Source organism: Tinamus guttatus, unplaced genomic scaffold (genome assembly GCF_059628265.1).
Source record: "Tinamus guttatus ecotype Peru unplaced genomic scaffold, ASM5962826v1 Tinamus_guttatus_pri_ptg000347l, whole genome shotgun sequence".
Classification (NCBI taxonomy): domain Eukaryota; kingdom Metazoa; phylum Chordata; class Aves; order Tinamiformes; family Tinamidae; genus Tinamus; species Tinamus guttatus.
Window position 1 is genome coordinate 230,734 of NW_028288881.1, and position 22,062 is coordinate 252,795.

General features: G+C 34.1%; 1 protein-coding gene across 2 annotated transcripts in view; it reads left to right on the forward strand.

The window, feature by feature from the left end:
- NCAM2 (neural cell adhesion molecule 2) overlaps nucleotides 1-22,062 on the forward strand; it is a 261,042-nt gene that overhangs the window by 180,657 nt on the left and 58,323 nt on the right. For both annotated transcript variants that reach the window (XM_010220023.2, XM_088529801.1), the window contains exons 10-12: nucleotides 9,197-9,384; nucleotides 12,387-12,483; nucleotides 19,656-19,829. In XM_010220023.2, coding sequence (XP_010218325.1) covers nucleotides 9,197-9,384; nucleotides 12,387-12,483; nucleotides 19,656-19,829 — 459 coding nt within the window. The remainder of the gene's footprint in view (nucleotides 1-9,196; nucleotides 9,385-12,386; nucleotides 12,484-19,655; nucleotides 19,830-22,062) is intronic.

Genomic DNA, 22,062 nt, shown 5'->3' on the forward strand with positions numbered 1-22,062 from the left:
TTTTTTTCCAGATGCTTTTTGAACAACAAAAAAAATTTCCTCTATATTCTTTATGCGTAAGGTATTTCATCATGCAAGGAGAACATTTTTGGTGAGATTCAATATAGGTCTGTTTCCGTTTGTATTCTGACTAACCAGAGAAGTTTGGGGGGCACTTTTAAAATAACTTTACACTAGTGTATGATCAGCAAATACAGTGATCAGCAAATATAGTATGTTGTCTTTTCTTGTCATGACAAAAAAATATTTGTCAAACGGTGAAGATGTCTTCTGTCCTTTGAAGAAGGGAATTGACTCCATTCCAGTCTCATTCTCCCATTATCTGTTTTTTATCATGCACTTCTATAATGAAACAGTGTCAATGAATCAATGAAAGAATCAATGAATACCTTCTTACCACCGTTTATATACAGTGCTGAGTTGTTATAAATGCTGAAAGTAATTTCCTCAACTACAGTTACATTTCTTAGTCTAGTCAACGTCGTAGTTATCTTTTATTCTACTTATTTCATTTTGTAATTTTCAGGATATAGACCTTTGAAAAAAAAATGTAGGTTCAAAAGCTAAACTAATTCATATTCCTGTAGCAATGATGGAAAAATATGGGGAATTTTAATGAGATTCTCTATTGAATAAATAATTTGACTCTTTCTATATTATTTGTTCACTTCAAAACTCATTTTGAGAAGAATTTTTTCAGGTGTGGCTGTCTCTGCATAATCACCAGTGAGCCGTGTTAGCAGAGTTTTTATTGCTTTAAATTGTATTCAGGAATAAACTCAGGATAATAAATTCAGAAACTGTTTTAAAAAGTAGGTTTTCTGCTTCTAGTAAAGACTAATCACTGTTCCTAATGCTGTTCTGCAAGTTAATAACTGTAGATGTTTTCTGGAGGTATTTTTTGTGTGTTTGGCCGTTTGTGTAGTCAGGAACGTGTTCCTGGTACATTCTTAAATGGCAGGACCTTAAAGAGGCCTAAGGGAGATACCGAAGTCTCTGGTGCCAATGTCTCATCCTTTTACTTACTTACCCTTAGCGAGGACTACATCTGACAATATGATTTCACAGAGTGTCTATCTTTTATACATGTTCTTCTTTTGGTTTCTTTTACTGATAAGAGCAGTTCCCCAGGACAGGAAAAGATTATCAGGTTTGATACCAAGTCTGGCATGGTGAACCCTGCTCTTTCCATTTATCTGAATTAAATGCTAGACATGTGTAAGCTCTAGGGAAGACAAAAGCATTTTAAAACATTTCTTTCTGCAAAGTCACCTCTGCGTTTAGTTAAGTTGCATTTATTTATTTACTTTGCATCTAGTAAGGAAAGGTCAAAATAAGACATATTATGAATATTTTTGCTAATGTGTTTCGTTATCTGTACAGTTTGATTACAGATATAAAGTCTATTATGTGTTGGATATTAGTAATAATAGCTGAATCAACGTTTGAGAGTATGATGGCATAAATTATCTATTAGGTGTTAGGTATTCAGATGTGTTTATAGTGGTTACCTGTACGTTTCCCCTAGATAGCTATTTTTTAATGAAGAAAATCATAAAAATAGATTTAAAATATCTGAATCAGGAGATACTGTGAGAAGAGACCTTCAGAGAGGCCTGAGGGAGTTAAACCTACAAATTCTGGTGAATTACAAAGGGATTTTTGCATGTAATACTGTCAGGTGCCTTTCAAAGTCACAGTTTTACTATGCAAATGGGTATTTACATTTCTGCGTGTTATTTTTAGTTTTTTTTACCTGAGACATTTTTGTTGAATATATATACTGTGGATATAAAAGAATGTTAAGAAAAAGCACAATACAGACCTGGCTGAAAGTCGAAAATCATCCGATAAGAGAACACATTTATTTCTTGGCTGTGATTCTGCAAATTATCGCTGCAGTGATTAGCATTAGAGAGTGAGATAACACAGTTCTGACATATTAGATAGGCTGGATCATCTTTCCTCATGTTATTATTCTCAGTAGGGATGCAGTGATGGTATTACGAAGTTGGAACAGATGTAAACAAGCCAGTAGTGATCAACCAATCCAGTGTCCCACCTAAGGATGGATGTCTCCTTTCCCATAATGTTTTGCCCTTACTGGGTTCATTGGAAGGTTATCAGGAATTATTTCCAGCGCTTAGCTGTGTGCAGACACATACATCCTACGATTAGATGTTGCTCTCTCTGAAGGCCCAATATTACCAATGGAAAGTACAGATTCCTTCAAAAATAATCCCGTTATCAGCAAGGAAGTTTGTTCTTTGGAGGAGTCTCTCTGTGTGCTACCCAGGAAGCTTATGTTCTTTCATAGCTGCAATACCAATTTCCACATCGCTCAATTTCAGTTAAAATTCCCCATTTCAAGTACTGATAGGGCAGATGTTTGATATGGTGAATGGTCCAGAAATATCTCCTTTACTCATTTATCCAAAAAGACTAGTAGTTTTACAGCAGACTGTTGCAAACAAGCAGTAGTATGGTGCATTTTTATGTGAAATTAAACACATGTGTTTCGATCAAAAGCGATTTCTTAGGAGAACAGTTAAATAATTCAAAACTTCTTCCAAAGATGAAATGCTTCTCCTACTACTGGAGTTTTCCCCCAAACACAAATCTTGCAGATATATTCCTTATCAGACTAGTGCAATTTTTTTCAGTGTTAAAAAAAAAGTTCTAAAAAGTGTAGCATCTGCAACATTGTGCTTGTTTATAAGGAAAACTATTTACTGTGCTACTGTCTTTATTGCTTGATGAGAAAAAATCCTGTTTTCTTTTTTTTTTTCCTACTGCAATTTGAAATCAACCTCATAAATGTAACAGCATTAAACTCAGTTTCCTGGGTAAACCAGTCTTTTAGACCTCTTCACTTTGTTTTATGTTAGTGAGCTATTTTGCATTGCAATTAATGCAGATGCTTTGGACTCTTGCCATTTCATTTCATACCTTTGCAAAGACATAGAATTACTTAAAAGCAGGTTAAACTAGCTGAGCCGCAAATTGCATCTGCTTTCATAGGCAGACTTCAAATTGATGAAAATGTCACTGGTATGTGCAGGATGTTGCAAATTTTGTAGCTTACTTGATGCCAAATAGTGTTCCCACTACTTCATGCTCTCATAAAATGTCATAAATGCAGACAGTTTGTAGTAGAGATTCCCTTTCTTTTAAAAGAAGTCAGAGAAGGAACATCTCAGCACTACTCAATTAATCACATAATTTATTGGTGGTCTAGCCCTGTGGTGTTAGCACAGCCAGAAAACAACACTGATAAACACTTATCATTAAAAAAAAAAAAAAAAAAAAAAGTGTTTGTAATTTACTATGCCCCGAACCCAGGTCAGCAAATCAGTAGTAGTGAAGTACATTAGCATTCTAGAAGCATCTGAAAATCCTGAAGAAGATAATTTGGTGCTATGATCTTAAAACATGCACAGAATAAAATATCTTAATTAAGGTTGCAACTTCGGTTGCATTTGGTGTGTGAGGCCAGGTGCCTCTGACCTGGTATGGAGCCTTTGCAACACAGCTCTAGAGTAAGGAGGGAAGTACAGAGTTTGTGCCCTCTGAGGGTTAAGAGGTATATAGGTTTAGCAGAAACCACATGCTTGAAATGCAGGGTAATATTTCAGGGATGCTGTTTGGATCTTCGGTCTCTGCTATAGAGAAGTTTTTTGTTTGTTTGTTTGTTTGTTTCTTTTCTGGACAGAACTGTATATAAAAATAAAGTGAACAGATGCTGGGGTTGAGAGTCCTGCTCTGTGGAGACATTACAGGATCAACCATTAGGGTTTGGGAATATAGGAAGCTGGTAACAGAAGGAAGAAAAGATAAGAGGCATATGGTGGAGATAAGGATGTCTGTTAAGAAAATAGGAAGGTAAAGATATGAAGCTGCATTCTGTTCTGAAAATGTGAAATGTACCATGGGAGGAGAGGCTTGAGGAGATGAGAGAGGAGGTTAGGATCCTGGTTTGGGAAAGGTGTTGCAGTGCTTGACTATTATATGGAAATTATGTAACTTAATACATGATGTCTGAAGTCTGATCATCGTGAATTATTCTACTAATCCTATTCAGGAATACATATATCAACTGAATTTGGGTACAAACTGCAAGCAGCCAAAAATGGTCTGTTTCAGTAGTTGGAAATAGCCAGTCACTTTATTTATAAAATAAGAATCAATACCAAAATAAAGCAAAGATGACAAAATCTTGCAGAAATCTTGTGTCCTAGATGTGAGACATTTACAACAGGATTCCTCCTGTGCTACTTCACATGTCCAGGAGTCAATTTACTGATACGGAAGATAGCCATTAGAGACATGCACACTGTTTCATCTAAGTTTCAACATTGACATACTTAGGTTACTTATCTGTGATTTCATTACTATTTCTTCTCCATCCAGCAGACATTTCCTGCACTTCTCATCCCAAAATAAATCCTTGAGCAGTCAGACTCATGTACTAACATAAACTCGGGCTTTCACTCACTGAAAATGCAGACCAGAGCTCCCAGCAGTCACTTGCAGGCAGTGCCATGTCTATTGCCAGTTGTTGTTAAACAAGTTTCTTGTACATGTCAGAGACCTGCACAGCTCACGAGATTACAAATATTCAGAAATCATTTACTAATAAACCAGGAAACTATTGAATTCAGACTGAATTTAGCTTAAGCCAAAACATCTGAAGAAATTGCAATACCGGCCTTAATATGCAGCAATATGAAGTGTAAAAGCAGTATCTCAGCAGCAACAAAAAAAAAGCTTTTTACAGGTTTCTCTATCCAGAAGAGATATTACTACAAAACTAAAATTTATGAGTTCTAATCTGTGGTCAAGCCAACTCTCATTATTCCTTAATGTTATGTGGAATTCAAATAAAAATGCAGACTTTCAGCACCTATGGGTCTGACAGCACCAAACACCAGAGCAAAGTGTCCATTTACTGCTCGCCATTTGTAAAAATTAAAGATCATCAACAAGATACATGGCACCTGATGGATAATTGCTTTATCTTACTGACAAATAGTTGTTTAGCCATGTTAACGAAATTACAACTGTAAAGGGTGGAGAAATTAGTGTGGTGATTAAGTGCAATAACACAGTCAAGAATATTTGGAATCAGTATGTTTCCCAGTAAGAGGGGGATTTCTACTCCTATTGTAGAAATAGTACATTTAGTAGCTAGGCCATTATACTATTGAAGAATATCATGCATTTTATTGTAATGCATTTTGAAACAAAAAACAAGAGAACTAAAAAAAAAAAAAAAGAAAGGAAATGTGGTTTTCTTATTGTCCATTGTGAAGGAAGCATACACCTCTGCAAAACTTCTGATCTCAGACTTTGGAAATTGTGAGTTAGAGTCCAACAAAAACAACCCTGGCTTTAGCTCATAATCTCGGAAACTTAAAACCTACTATATAATAAGTTTCATTTGCTTTTCTATTTGAAAACTTAAGATTCAGATTTGCAAGTTTTTCCTTGCAGCGATATGATCATGATATTGGAAGTAAAATCATAAAATTAGCAGCCCTGAAGGTCTGTAGTTTCTATCTTCAATAAGGATGATTTTATATTAAAATCTAATTAACTTACCTCATTTGTTAAAGTCTTTCCAATACAGTTCTTGTTACAAGGAATATTTGAAAGTTACTGTATCAGTCTGGGGACATTATTTCTGCTACAGGTAAAAACTGTTCATTCCAAAGTACTTACTATTGCCAAAGAGCTATAAGGAAGAAAATAAAAAAAAAAAAAAAGAAGAAGAAGAAGAAAAGAAGAAGAAGAAAGCTGTTAATTAGCGTGCGTAAAGTTGCAAAAATGTATCTTCCTTTCACAAGAGAGAGCATAATGAAAGTACTAGATTTTCTAGAGAATGCATTTTGTTAAAATCCGTGTTGACTAGGACCTTTTTCCAATAGTAAGTGTCTAAGAGAGAGGCTTCCAATAATATGGTAGAGGAGATGTCCTTGACATCCTAGAGCTGACAATCTGACATATACTTTAATTGCGTGATCCAGGAAAACTAATTATGTGATGAATAAATAGTCAATAGTTTGAAAACCTCTGATCTTAGGATAAGAAATGAAAATCTAATTCTGCACATCAGGTTGCTATTATAGGTATCTGGACACATATGCTGAATCAGGTAATTTGCCATATCCAGTTTTGTGTATAACTGAAAACCCATCAGAGCTGGATCTTTGAAGTCACTAATTGAATTACCCTCTGGATGAGACAGGTGATGTGTTAGTCCATACCTCCATCAGTGCTCTCAGGCAATACTCCTAATAGAGATACTAAAATAAGCTTTTAAGTCCAAGTTTGCTTTTCCTGTCCAGTCTCCTTATGCATTTTATTCAGAACCACTTCCCCCAACGGTATGCTGTCTGCTGACTTGCCCATTTCTTTCCAGTTTAGGAATATACTTGAATTTAGCTGATGCTAAATGATGATATTGAATGCCACTCAAAAGCTGTAGCTGCTTGTAGAATCCTATTTTAAGAGAATGCTTTTGTTTAATTCCTTTACCTTCTTACCTTCATGATTTATTTTCTGTTCATTCTGTGTATATTTTCCAGCCGCATTGATTATCTTCGCAAAACGCCACAATTCTGGCTTCTAGTAGTGCCTACAAACTTTCCCATATAACTCTAGTATGCAACATGAACAGCTGCTCTTCTGCAAAAATTCTGATAATTACTTCCCTCTCTTCCAACTGAATTTTTATTTCATAAAAAACGTATATATAAAAAATCTTTTCATTCACTGGAAAAAAGTGGTTTCTAGAGCTGTTCTCTCTATATGAAGCATCATTCATAGTAAATTAACCCATTCCTGACTAGGAAATCAAAAATCAACTTGTTCAAGACAATTGCTCCAAACTAAGCCATCAATACAGTCGTCCTGTCTACATCCATCTTCTTTTGGCTGCATCTGAACATCAGTGCGAGCTTTATAATGCTGGAGAAATTTCTGCAAAGCCTTTTTTTTTCCCCAGGTCTATTTTATTTTTTATAGGAATGCTATTTTGCTGTTGTTGCTTGTGAAATGCTGGTTTGGGGATGCTTTCTTATTTGATGACCTTTCAGACCTAGTTATGATTTGTGGCGTTAAAACTCGTAATGGGTTTAGAGCATGTGTAAATTACAATCCGTGACTCAGTCCCTTTTAAAGTATAGATAAACAATGTCGCTATCCAAAGTCTGCAGTTAAGAAGAGATAGCTGTCTCATCTGAGTATTCCCATTGTGCAGAATTCTTGTACTTACAGTATAAGAACTACAATCCTCTTTTTTTTTTTACTTCTAAGATTTTAAATAGGATAGTAATTGGCCGTGTGTATATTTAAATCAACAGAAAACATCAAGCCACATGATGTTACCTAGGAAGGAAGATAACCTGGGTTCAAGCAGATGAGCTTTGTGTCTTGCACATTGATGCAGTGTACACTGGTGGAGTGAACTCATTTTGGGAAGCTGTGCATTATGAAAGACAAAATGTTTGTCCAAAATGTTTTGTGAAAGGACGACATTTTGTGTGTCATGCACACTGTGATGGGATTTCTGTTCCCTATGTTACACATATGTTCAGTGCAGAACACTGCCTGCCAGGCAGAAGTTAGTTCATGCAGTTTTATTCCAAGTGGCTGTCTCTGGCAACTGCATTTCCATAGGAAAAGCCATGGGTCTGACTCTCAGTATTTTGAGAATTCATTGTTAGCCTAAAACAGCTAGATGCAAAGTTTGCTCTCTTCTCTGAAGAGTTTCATCTGATAGTCCATCCTTGGCGTAAAGATACCTAAATGCCAAAATATATTTTAAGAGGTTTCTGAGAATCAAAAAGTAGTAGAATTACTGATGATAACATTTTGAAAAATAAGATGAGCTATTATATGTGCTAAATATAAACATAGTAAGACATATTCATCCACATAAGTGGATGAAACCAGCTGCTTCCTTACAAAAATAAAACCTGAATATTTCTGAAAATAAATGCTGATGAGGAATATATCACCCTTGGTCTGTACTGGTGACAGTCCTTTTTGGTCAAAGCAGCAACAGAATTGCAGCAAAGATTATGATTTTTCCCAATGGCAAATTCATCAAGGTTGCAAACATGCACTTCAAAAACAAGAAATCAGTTTTAATCATCACCTCTGATGCTAAATTTTAGTATTCAGCTACATGTGTTCTGTTCTCATCTCAACTGCAAATAATTTTCTTACCTAAAGTTAAACTCATTGTGAGAAGACTAAAATAAAATTTTTAGGCATGCATGAACAAGCACTTAGGAGCTGTTTATCAAAATATAAATATATGCATGTGTATTTTAAATATTAAGAAGAGATACCATGGTGTCAGCTATCTTTGATCATTCTTTCTCTCAGAGTTAAATTGTTAGAGTATTTACTTGACTTTCAGTAATACAAAAAGAAATATTTTCTTAATGCTCTTAAAATATAATGAGTGGGATTAAAATGTGAAATTGATTTCCAAATAAATCTTAGATATTCAAAAGAATTGGCTTGCCCAAGACAAAATCAGAAGTGCAGGGGAAGAGGAACTCCCTTTGATTTCCTGAATCATATTAAACTGTTTCCGCTCTCTGTGAAAACTATAAGTAAAAAAAAAAAAGTTCTTGTGATCCAAAGGTCATAATTACTTTTCATCCCAGTGATTTTCTTTGTATACAGGATTAATATTTGGTTACATGCTTAGCGTAGCCATGTAAAAGCAGATTTGGAAGAAAAATGCAGCATCTTTTTGTGTGCCTTTAGCTTGATGATTTCATAAGGTACTTATATGATCATCCTAAACATTAAGCATGCTTTTGTTCACAATGTTTTATCTCAAGTGGGCAGAATACATCATAAACGTTTTTTCTTTCTTTTTTCTAAAAATGTTCTAGATTTATTCACTCAACTGAACATCTCCCTTCAGAAAGGTTTCATGAAATGCTAGATAGTTCTGACAGGAGTAGGGTGATGCTCTTAGACATCTACAAACATTCAGGAAGCTACAATAATTTCTCTATGGCAAAGGAAGACACTGTAATATCAACAACTGGACAAATTGTATATATCTATAGATATTGATAGAGATCTAGATAAGCATTGCAGTCATTTCTCTTTGTCACAGGGGATGGGTGTAGAGTTTAAGCAGATAACATACATTACTTTCTTTTTCCAGATGCTCCAACATTTGTGTCAAATCAAACTATGTATTATTCTTGGGAAGGTAATCCCATTAATATAAGCTGTGAAGTGCTAGCTAATCCATCTGCCTCAGTTCAATGGAGAAGAGGAAAATTAGTTTTACCTGCAAAAAATACAACACATCTGAAGACCTATAGTGCAGGAAGAAAGCTCATTTTAGAGGTAAGACTTAAAATGGGAATCTATAATGTGACATTAATACATCTATTTCTTACTTTGGAGCTATTGCAAGTACTACACAATCCATTTAAGATAAGATGAACTGATTCATCTCCACATTTCTTGTGATCAGTTAGAAAATAAACCATATTTGCATGTTTCCCCTTCTGTTTTCCATCTGCAGTGAACATTGGTGTAATTTATGTTGCTTGCAAGTAAATAGGTGGATAAATAAATGTAGAACAAAACCATCAGATTGATATTAAAAATTAAAGTGAATGTCTGATAGATGTTTGATCAGTTCATAAGAGACTTGTGTGGTTTTGGTCAAGGTCAAGACAGAATAATAAAGAATAGGAAACTACATTTGGGTTTTGATGATTATGATTTTCTCAAAGAAAAATGAGACCTAAACTTCCTTCCCTCGTCTGGAAGTTCTTCTCGAGAATGATACCTATGAAAGACAGAAAACCAAGAATGTATTTTAATTATGCAGGCAGTTTATCAACTTGACTCAGCAGTCAAATCTCATAAATAATGGACAACAAATCGTGGTCCTTAATTAAACAATTTACGGTACAAAGTCTATAGCTGCTACCTCCATACCTGGTCACACCTATTACTGCGGCTTCATACTCGCTACTCTAGTAAAGAACTTTGGAGAAAGTATCTAATATTAGGTGCTTGAGCATAATCTTCTCAGTTGCCATGAGAAAAGAGGTTAAGGAAATACAAAGTGTGTGCGACTCGTCTTTTTCCTGAAGTCCGTGCAATTAACCTCATTTCTTGGCATTTACTTGAGCATACTAATGTGAGGAAGCTCATTTTACTCTTCCTTTTGGAAAAGAAGATAGTTAATAGAAAAGCTAAGTTTCAGAAAATATATTAAGCAAGTATTTCATGGAGGGATTAGGGCAGAGGGAAGGACAGAACGTATTAGGTAATACACAGTCAAAGTACAGTATAATGGCATACATTAAAAAGCTTAAAATCGGTGACTGATTTACATAGGTATATTGAGAACTGTTTTCCTTTATGTTGGTAAGAGAGATGTCACTATAAATGACCTATTAAAAACTGTGGTGATGTTGGGTTATCAAGTGATCTCTATGTATCTTGGCAGAAATGATCTCAGTGGCAGAAATAATCATTCTCCACATTTTGTACATCATTTGTTGTCCTCATGACCTTCTTGTATAAGTAACAAGAGCAAATGATTGAAAAGTTATCTAAAATTTGATGAAAGATGTTCTTCATCTAGATGAAGAAATATCTATATGATAGAAAATCATATTCTGCTTTCTGTAGCCCTTACAGGAATTAAGCATAATTTTTACAAATAAGCTTATTAAAAAAGTCTAATCTGTCTTATATTGTGACAAGAAAATGACAGCAAGAAAATATTTGGTAGTTTTAATAACTGATTTATTTTTACACGAAAATTTATATATAGAGCATCTGGCTTTAGTGACTTTACTGACTGAGTGACTTAGCTGAGTCTAGGTAATTGTGTATCAGCAGGTATTTATCTCATCAGAAATGTGTAAGTGAACCATATTAACTTTACCTTCTTCCGGTGAGTTTTAACGTACTTGTACAATATTCTAGCAGGTTACTCTAATTCAGCTAGGTGCTGTAATCAGGATAACCTGGAGAAAAAAATCATTGATATTGTAGGAAGACTTATTTTGAAACGTCAGTTTTTGACAGGCTCGAATGTTAAACTGTACAGAAGAAAGATGGAATTGATAACTTGCCCCTCGTAAAGCCACAGTGAAATAATCTCTACAATTCCTTTAAATTAAAGTTTGCACTGACACTGAAATCTGTTTTGCTTGTTTAAATAGGTTGTCAGTTAATACACCTTTTACACTTTACACTTTAACATATGTTTTCAATAGAGATGTATATTCCTTAAAAGAAACTTCCTGGAGTCACTATTAGCTTCAAAAAAGACAGGTTTACAAAGGTTTTATGATATGATCTCTCTGTTCTTTCTTCTTCAGAAAAAAAATGGGTTCCTCCCAAACAACTGAAGGGTTTGGAAACCTTTAGCTTCCGTATTTCTTTTCATGTTTTTTGAAATCATAGAAGGGGTAGAGATATCTGCCTTTAGTAGGCAGTAATTTAGCAGTAATTTGTATAATTAAAATTTGTACTAAAGTGTGGAAATGAAAATGCTAGTTAGGAAAACACAGACAGCTTTTGCTTGCTGCCATATTGTGTTAGAACTCCTATACAGATTAATATTAGAATCCTAGTTCTGTACCTCCCTATAAAGTAAAGAAGATAGACTTAAAGAAACACAATCTTATTTTCATTTGAGAGTGATCTTTCAGGTTATTTGAATTTAAGTAAAGATTTGGTAGAGCATTATTTAATGACACAAAAATATGTTTGGCTTTTTGAGTGCTCTTATGGGTTCTTCATGAGAGAAAGTATCACCTGGACAGCTGGGCAGGAGAGTGGACTCCATTAGCTCCCTTTTGCAATGGTATCTATTATTTGTTCAGTGTTACCTACTCATTCACTTGAGTATGCAGCTGAACCAAATTCCTTATGTCTTCTCCTTTTCCACTGTCTGGTATATTGTGAATTCTTCAAAAAATAAAAAATAAAATATTATCTTTGCCTCATCTGTAGCAAGCGGCAATTATCAGACCTATCATTGCCTATTTCAGTCAAAATATGAGTATCTTCAAATAGTGTATTTGTGAATATATCTGTGATTTTTTGAATTTTCTTCCTTGTTTCGAAAGTGAAATTGTAAAGATGAATAATGTCAGCACTTTTCCTCTATTTGGTTTCCTCATTTGAATTTGAAAGGTGGAGTTCATCTTTAAAAGGATGTGTTTAGATATATGTTTTGTGAAATACACTAAATAGAATGAAGTAATAACATATCTGCATATTGGTTAAGCAGAACATACTTCCATTGCTATTTTTTACATGAGCTTTGGTATTTGATTAGAAACTAATAATTATAAACTGTATTTATTTTTAAGATTGCTCCCACATCTGACAATGATTTTGGACGATATAATTGCACAGCCACAAACAGAATAGGAGCAAGATATCAGGAATATACACTTGGTCAAGCTGGTAAGTACATAAGTTGTGTCTAAATTTTTTTCGTCTTCATCAAAATGAAGTTCAGACACACTGTCTCTGGTTCATTTTATTTCAACTGAATGTTTGCAGTTATTTTTAAATTCTGTTAAAGTCGAGTAAAGTACAAAGTAAACTACAGCAATTCCCCCAGGATATAAATCTTCTTTACATTTCATTTTAAGCCCTTCTGATATATTGAAAAAGCAGAGCTCTTTTTTTCCCTGTCGTTATACTTTTCAAATTTATAACAGTATATCTGCATGATTTCAATGGATAGACTTCTGATTTGCATGCAATAAAAATAAGGTACAAAGAAAAGCATAAGAAAGTTTTTCTCTTTTTTTTCCCCCATGTATTTTAATGAGAAACCCAGGGTCAGAAAAGAATACTTCAGCAAAGATTTTCTTTTCCATGTCTGGAGACAAGGAATACTGAATTCTGTCTTCATTTGCAATCTGACCAATGTTCAATGACCAATTCAGATGATAGACAGATAGAATTTCTGAATACATTTTTAGGTCGATCTGCAATTACTTTAGACATATATGAAAATATAACTGTATGTTTATTCTTATGGAAAATTAACTTCTGAGTGAGAAGAAGGGTGCTCTAGCATTTTTTCCAATTATATTTTCTTTTAGAATGGACTGATATTTGTTGAGCAGGCTCAAGGTCCCACAACATGCGATATACATACTTAAAATAATATAAATTATGTAAATTATTTCATGTTTACTGATATCTATGAAATTATAATGCACAGATTACATGATTTTGCTTCATCCATTAATTATCGATTAATTTATCTGTCAATTTAGAAATCTGCATAATCTGTCTAATTAAGAAATCTCACTACTTATTAGTTGTAAGTTGTATTAACTGTTAGGTATATATGGATATTCTATATTATGAAATAAAGCACATAAAATAGGAGCAAATAGGTAGTAGTAACAATTAACATGTACCCTTCATATGAGTTACTGTAATGTGGATTGATGTGCGTTTGGAAATACTTCTTTGGGGTATGGCTCCGTTGTGCTAGTCACTACACCCGGTAGTATAATGCATTCACCATATCAAAAGAGGTTGTTGGCATGTGTACCCACCAAAAATAATTTTTAAAAAATGTATCTACTCCAAGTTTTATGCTTAAACTAGCATCAACTGCAAATGGAAAATAGCCAGAGATAGAAGCTATTAGGGGTTAAACATCACAATAATCATGGGAATATGTTTTTTCTCATGGATTTCAGTACAGCGGATTTTCTTCTGACTTTTATTTGTAAGTACTCTTGCTGGGGCATATCATAAATTTACAGTGGATTTGTCAGGTAAAATACACTATTTCTGTTCAGAGATAGTATTAAGCAAAGTATCCTGCTAGAGTAAATTTTACAAACATTATTTTACTGAATTATTTTCTCTTAATATTCTGCAGGAATGGCTGCTTGTTTTATGTTTTGGTCTATTTTCTTCTTTTGTTATTAGTTTTCAGCAAAATAAGTCTATTCTTTTTTAAAAAAATATTGCTTCTTAAAAAGTTATCAAATTACTCATTGCTGATGTCTTTATTTTTGTTTTCTCCTTTAGCAAATAGACTTATTGATAATAGCATAAGGTTTCTTAAAACAGAGGTGCAGTTTGCAACCATGCCATTTTGTGTGACAGGCAAAATATACCTGTTCACTCTGATTATGCAGAGCTACTGAATCAGCCTGAACCCCAGACACTTTCTTTAAACCTTTCAGAAAAATAGAAGAACTGCAGCCAATTCAAGGTTTAAAACTGTAGAGTGTTGGTCATTACTTAGGAAATGCTTACAACATTCAGCACCGCATTTGTAGTGAACAATTTTTTAAAATACCAAATCGTTGGCATCCTCCTTTTTGATTGCTTCAGCATTTGAATTGCTCTTTGAATAACATGGAGAACCAAAAAAAAAAAAAAAAAAACAATATTTCTCATTTCTTGGCATTACAGATTAATCACTTCAAAAGACAGCTTCTATTATAGAAGTCTGCTTATACTCTGTTTTTTCTTTATGACAGGCTTAGGTTTTGGCAAGCCAGGTCAGCTTGGCAGATTTTCCCAATGGCTTTCAGAGCCTGAGGTGAGCAGAGATATTCCTAGAATTGCCCAGATCTAGTTTAGCCATAGTTTATTGAAATATTAGTATGTAGGGGCATAATGTTAACTATTTAGCACATATTTTACCTTTTTGATGAAGCTTCAATATTATTATTTTGAATGTTTTGGGATAGGTTTGTAGAAAATTTTATTGCCAACTATAAGCTTAGACCATGTTATCTGAATGAATATTTTATTATCTTAAAATGATAAATGTTAATGTTGTGACACAGAGAGCAAACCTGGATTTTTTAGGTTAATTTGATAGTTAAATGCTAATGAGTATTTTGCACATAGCAATATAAAGCTGGGCAGAGTCCAGAGCCCCTAAAATAAACCCTGATTCCCCTCCGTGACTGCAAGGTGGGCAAGACAGGATCATATTCCGCTGGAGAGAGACACTCAAGTTTCATAAGAGGCTAGAGAGGGTGGGTTTAGTCAAGGACTTGCACTGCAGAGTGCACAGGGAGCTCTGGGAACCACGAGGAGGGGTCACAGGCAGGAGGCTGCTAGAAAAGCAGGTCAGACGGCCTTGCTGGATGCAGGGGTTGGACTCGAGTCCTTAAATTTACTAGAACCGTACTGTCTCATCCACATCAACCTTGGGTTGCTACTGTCCGGGAAGCAGCTAGAGGCTGCTGACAAAACAGAGTATGAACAGGGTATGTCTGCCTGGGAATTTGGTCAGTGCGTAGCTTCACGTGCTGGGGCTGCTACCACTACAACTTCTATGGCCTTCTTCCCTCCCCCTTTCCCTTTCCTCTTCTTTCCTAATTCTGTGATGTTAAAGGGATTCTAATTCATCCTTTTACCTCAGTTGTTTTTTAAATCTTTACCCCTACATGGATACTTTCATTTTTGATGCAAGTTGAGATGCTCATCTCCTCGCATGCCTGAAACTGCAGCGACTTGTTTAAACAGGGTTTAACATGAACAGCTATTGTCAGAAGCCGTGCTAATAGACAGTGCATGTAGATAATTTTCGAATTAGCTATATCTCTGCTGATGAATTTCAAAGTTGTGTAAATACATAATTCCTATTTGTTTGTTTTGTTTTCTACAAGATACTATAGAACATCAATCATTTTACAGCATTTAGAGGTAGCAACATACAATAACATCTAAGAAATGAGAGGTGCTATATGTGTTTCCCATCTACAGCAATATCACAGGGAATTGAAAAGCAGAATTAAAATAAATCCCTAAATTTGATTAGATATTGAGAAGTCTATTGAGAAGATGTTGTTTTATTTAATGAAATATAGCTAAAGCATCCTGTATGCAGAGAAAGTCAGTGAACATGAAGAATAATAACATCAAGAGTATAAGAAGACCTGCAAAAGATTGAGCTTCACATAAATTACATCTTGTGACCTGTTAACGTTCCTGATACTGCTTACTTTCAGCTGTTAGAGGTGCTGTTCCTTTCAGTAAACTTATATGCCAGATGTATAGAGATAGGAGAACTGCCCTAAAAATCTAATGGCAGGAGATGAGGAGACAAGAGATAACTGGAAGTCTCTGACCCCAATACCATTTTTACATTTGCACCACAGCAGCCTAATTCTAAGATTTATTTTTTTCCATAAAACTGACTACAACAAGCTTGAAAATAAAATCTCAAGTGAAAAAGGCTTGTTATTTATTGAACAGGTTAGGTAAAACATGACACTTTACATAGAGTATGAGTATTTACATGCCCATAATTCTGCATGTGTTTCTCTGTCAAGTGCAATAATGTTTTTTGAACTAACCCAACTCATATTTAATTTAGACAATGTTTATTTGTGCTAACAAGCTTCATTCAATGAGTAAAAAATGTATGAAGCACAATTTCATAATTAATATTTGGGAGTCTTTGTAAGGAATTCTTTAATATTATACATAAATAAAATCACATTACCAAACAGAGACAAAGATACTGTGGAAAGAAGTTGACTAAGTCAGAAGTCTGAAACATTTTAAAAATTATTTTAAATGAAATTTTATTTAATTTAAAGACTTACTTAACTTTTGATAAATTACCCCTTATTTTGACAGCAATACAAGAACAGCAGCGATAGCAGTAGGAATTCTAAGACAAAAGAAAAAAAGACCAAGATATCAATATTGTGTATTAATAAGTGATCTCTAGAGTATGTATGGAATAGAAGTCTGACATTGCCTTCATCTCATACTTCTTAGTATCCATAGCAGGGTATGCAAAATTAATAGTGTGTAGCTAAACTCTTAGGTGATTCATTCCTTTTTGTTTTATTGGAGGAAAGGTAACAAGATAACAGTTCTGTTTGTCCAGGTGCAGACTGCAATGGAGACAATCTTGCAAATTATTTTTCACTCCTACCAAACACTGAGCTAGGACCTTATATCCTAACACAAAAGTCGTGGCAGCACTCCAGATAATTCTAGCTGACAGTGCTTGCTCACAAGCTGCAATGTTTAGCTAGATCAGGACCAGAGGGCTGTTTACTTTGCACAACCAAATTCATACTCATTAGAGAACTGCAAAACTAGATTCAGTTCATTACACTGCTAATGATCTTCTTTGAGAAAAAACTTATAACTAGTCTGAGGGAGATAGTTATTTTAATTCTGTTTTGTCTAAATGTGAATGCTAGTAGTTGATTTTGGTTGTGACTAGTAATGTGTCTGTTGTATTTTCTACAGGTGATTCACTGTTAGCTTAAACAGTGTAAGTAAGTGATATAATTCCAATCTGCATATTGCATAAAAATTAGCTACATATGTGTGGGTGATTTAGATTATGGAATTACTATTTAATATAGTATTATGAATTAAAGAATTTCACACTTCAGTGAGTTGTAAATATGTAAATATATTGAATCATTCTAGTAATGCAAAAAAAAAAAAAAAAAAAAAAAAAGATTTCCTAAGAGCTTTGTTTTATGCTTATTACCAAATGGAACCATATCTTAGCATAAATTACACTTGAATCTTCAGAAGAGAACATAAGATTCGTCCTTAAAGATGTCTTCTTCCTTATGCCATTTTTGGTATAGCTTCAATATTGAACACTCTTAACAAAAGCAAAGGAATAAATGGTTTTAGGAATTATTTGTAGTGCTGTAGGTATGTGCAGCCTCTTTGAACTCATGGCTAAATGGTAAGGCCATTCGCACTCAGGATTGGAGAGCCAGATTCATCTTCCCTGTTCTGAGTGATCTCTCAGCATCTCCCAGACTGTGCCATGCCATTGTATTTTGATGATCCTGGACTGTTTCTCTGTTATTCTTATGTTGCAATTTTCCCGCTCTTCTTGAAATAGTCATTTTAGCTAGAGAGAGGGAATCTGTCCATGGGACAGTTTCTAAGGCCCCGTTACTGATGGGAGTAACTCTCATGCTCTAGTGAGAAGCTGCAAAGTGTGCACCAATTGGTTCTAATCCTCATACTCCTCTACACTTGGGATTGGTGCTTTCTTAGCATGCAACTAGTAGAGCTGGTTTAAATCCATGGAGTGTATTCTAGGTGCATTCTCTCTAAATCTTAAACGACATGGACTTTTAGCTCATTTACTTGTGTCTTTGAGTAAAAGATATATGAGTAAAAGAATGTATGATGTTTTGAACAGAATGAGTAATAGCAATGGAGGTTTGAGAACACCTGTGTTCAGGAGGATTAGCTTAGGAATCCACACAGGTGCGGTATCAGTGTTTGGGCATCAGCTCCAGTTAAGTGCTAAGGAACTTTCCTGGAAACATGCAGATTCATGATTATTAAAACATTGGGCAAATCAGCCACTCCATCAAACCTTGGTCAGTAGCCCTTTTCATGTGAATTCATAGCAGGATATCATTATCCTAGCCCCATTCCTCAGTATTTTATTACAATTTTTATTCAAGTACCAGTACTGCCTGGGAGAAGTTCATATTGATTCTTTCTTTATGCTCAACTGTCTGATAGCTCATGAATAAATTCTACATTTTTAATGTAAAAAGTGTAATACTGACTGACCAAATGATAGGCTTTGATCTATTTCAGGCTCTTGTACAATTCTTGTAAACGTATCTTGTATACCATGGAAATAATGTGAATGTGAATACCGTGTCAAATGTGAAGCAAAAAGGAGTCCATAAACAAATAGTTGTCAGATATATCAGAAGAGATTTTTTAAGCACATTTCAAATCCTTGGTCAATTGTTTGCAAAGCTACTTTTTTCAATTTCAATAATGTAAATCATCTTTTTTTTTGTAGTTATAACACTAGAAAATGTAGGACAATTAGAAAAATTAGCCTTCTATATGTTTATTCAGTCATTTGTTGTAAGTGTAATGTAATTTTTACATATATAATGACTCTAGGGTTATTTTTTCACTTTTATTTCATATCCAGTAGTAGGAACATCTGCTTTTATATTTCATAGTTCTTTTCTACTTTGAAAGCTAGATACTTACTTTTAATTTTGGATCTTCCAACCTGTTCTGCAAATTATTTCTTTAGCTGAAAGGAGAATAGAAGCCTTCCATTAATATTCCTTTCTAGTAGTTTGGAATCCAATCTATTGGGGAAAAAAAGAGAAAGACGATTTGTATGTTCAGCTCTGTTTCGGATTTTCATAAAAATGGCCAAATGATTTCTATAGTTTGCTGACTTAATCTCATTTAGGGGAATTCAGTTTCTGAATGATCTATTTAGCCATAACTGTTCCTCCTGTTAAATTTGATTTAAAGTTGGTTATTCTCCTTTACGTAATTATATAGTAAACAAAATAATCAATCAACTTGCTTATTTGCCAACTTAGCTATTATAAAAGATCATGTTATAAAAGGAAAAAATAGAAAATGTTTTTGCATAAATTTAGCAATACAGGAAAATAAACCTCATTTTCTGATAGCTCTATTCTAGAAAGCTTAAGTCATTTATCTAAGACAAACATTATTTCATCACATTCAATAATCATTTTTTTTATTTCTTCAAGAGAGAGAATTTTAATAGATTATCAAGTACTAGTTTAGGTCTGTATAGTTTCTGTGTTGATGTTTGATGTTTTAAATTGATATTTGTATTTTTCTAGATGTGCCATCAAATCCTTATGGAGTACGAATTTTAGAGTTGTCACAAACCACTGCCAAAGTTTCATTCAATAAGCCAGATTCGCATGGAGGTGTGCCCATTCATCATTACCAAGTGGATGTAAAAGAGGTAACCTCAGAAACTTGGAAAATAGTGCGCTCCCATGGAGTTCAAAGTAAGTCTACAAAAAGTGAATGGAAGTATTTTAACTGAAAGACTATCAATAGAAAACAGTGAAAATATATGTTTACTAATTCATTTTCCATTTTTGTTAACCCAGTTGCTGTATTTTCAACTATTAATAATAATTAAGCAAGACATTTTTGTTGCGGTTCAGAATCTTGCTCTGAATTTCTGCCTTTTAAATTTACAAAATTTTGGTAAACAAATTATTTCCAATTTTCACTGTCCAGATAAGTAGATAAAAAGAATATTTTTTGAAATTACAAATTTCAAAGAGATCAGAAATCATAGATTTAGCTTAAGAAAGTGTATTAGGTATGCAGTTAACTTAAAATTAAGTAAATCGTTACTCGATATTTAATTCTAAGCACTAATTACTGATTTTGAGCAACTTAGTAACCTTTCTATGTACCTGCTAAACTTAATTGTTTTTATTTCAAAAATGTACTTATTAAATGTTGCAGTTTGTTTAACAAATCACATTAAATGCATATGTTACTTATATATTGGGTATGCCACAACGGACAGTTCACTGTGGATTACACTGTGATGTAATGATGATACAATTTCTTTGAACAACAGAATATGTTAGGTGCTAAACACTGTCATGTTATTTACCTAATGGCTTCCTTTTGTGCCTTTCTTATTTTGGTTTATAGACCTTGCTCACCAGGATTCCTTAGGGATTTCCCTTCTTTCATGTGTCTGTTTTCACTTCATTTTCACCCACACTGTAACACTGAGAGGTTTTGCTGAAGCACAAAAATAGATTTTGGACATCTTAAAGGTACATTTTGCTAGCATATATTGTCAGAGACTGCTTCAAGTGATGGCGAAAAATAGCAGAATTAGAGAGTCATCTTTAGTCTGAAAATCAATGTACTTAAACAAATAAGTATCAGGAAGGAGCACTTTACTGAGAGTACAGTGGACAATATTAAGAATGAATCTTAGATCTATAATTAATTTATGCTCTTTTCTGAAATCTGTATTTGTATTTCCCTGCATAGAGAAGTTGGCACTATATTTCTCTGAATTTCTCCCTGAATTACTTTAAATATCAAAAATTATTTCATATTTCCAGATATTTGCTAAGCAGGAGGCATTTTCTTGTTTCTGTAAATCTTCTTGATCCTGCACAACATAATTTTGACAGTGCAGTCAAAAGGGGCCTGGTGGCTTTTATCATAAATTGTTTCAGACATTCCATAAGGACTTAATACTTGTTATATTTGTGGTATTCTGTATGGCCAAAACAGGAAAACAATTTATGTGTTGCCAAAACAGACTGAACAGCACAGTGCAAAGAAACTCTCCAAAGACTGATATGTCAAAAAAAATAGTTTTTTTTTTTTTTTTTATGAGAATACTGCAAGCCATAATTGGAGTCTTTCTGAAGAGTTCAGCTTTTTCCAGTCCCCTGAGCATTCAGAGTTTCAGCAAGTTTTCTAAAAATATGTTAAAACCTCTTTCCATTACTTTTTAGCCTATTTACAGTGCCTGTTTAGAATTAAGATTTTTTTAATGATAAAAGTATACTTAATATTTCTGACACAGTTTATTGTTGTATGAAGTTACTTTAAGACCACTTTCCTTCCAAGCTTCTACATTTACCCAGTTGAAGCTTGGGAGGAAGATGCTTGGACTACAGGAAGTTAATAATCTATATTATGATTTGTAGTTGGGTCATCACAATTTCCACACTTGGTAAATGTTTTTTAATGGAAACCAAATCACTCTTTTCATGTGTTCAAATTTTAGAGGCAGGTTTATGGTTAAGATTTAGACATAAATCATTGTACAGAGGGACAGTTAACTGGTTGCACATCTTAAATAAGGATGCATACGTCCTTATGAATCATGAATTTTTTTTCCTGGTGATAAAAACTATGCTGAAATTTTATGGGATGTCTTTTTATCATCCAGGTTTAAATAAGGAGTAATAAAAAAGCACAGCAATCCTGACTGTCTTGTTTCATAGAATCATAGAATGCTTAAGGTTGGAAGGGACCTCTAGAGGTCATCTAGTCCAACCCCCCTGCACATGCAAGGTCACCTAGAGCACACTGCCAGGACTGCCAGGAAGATCTCCAGAGAAGGAGACTCCACAACCTCTCTGGGCAGCCTGTTCCAGTGCTCTGTCACCCTCACTGTTAAGAAATTTTTCCTTAAGTTCCTGTAGAACTTTTAGTGTTTCAGTTTGTGGCCATTTCCTCTAGTTCTGT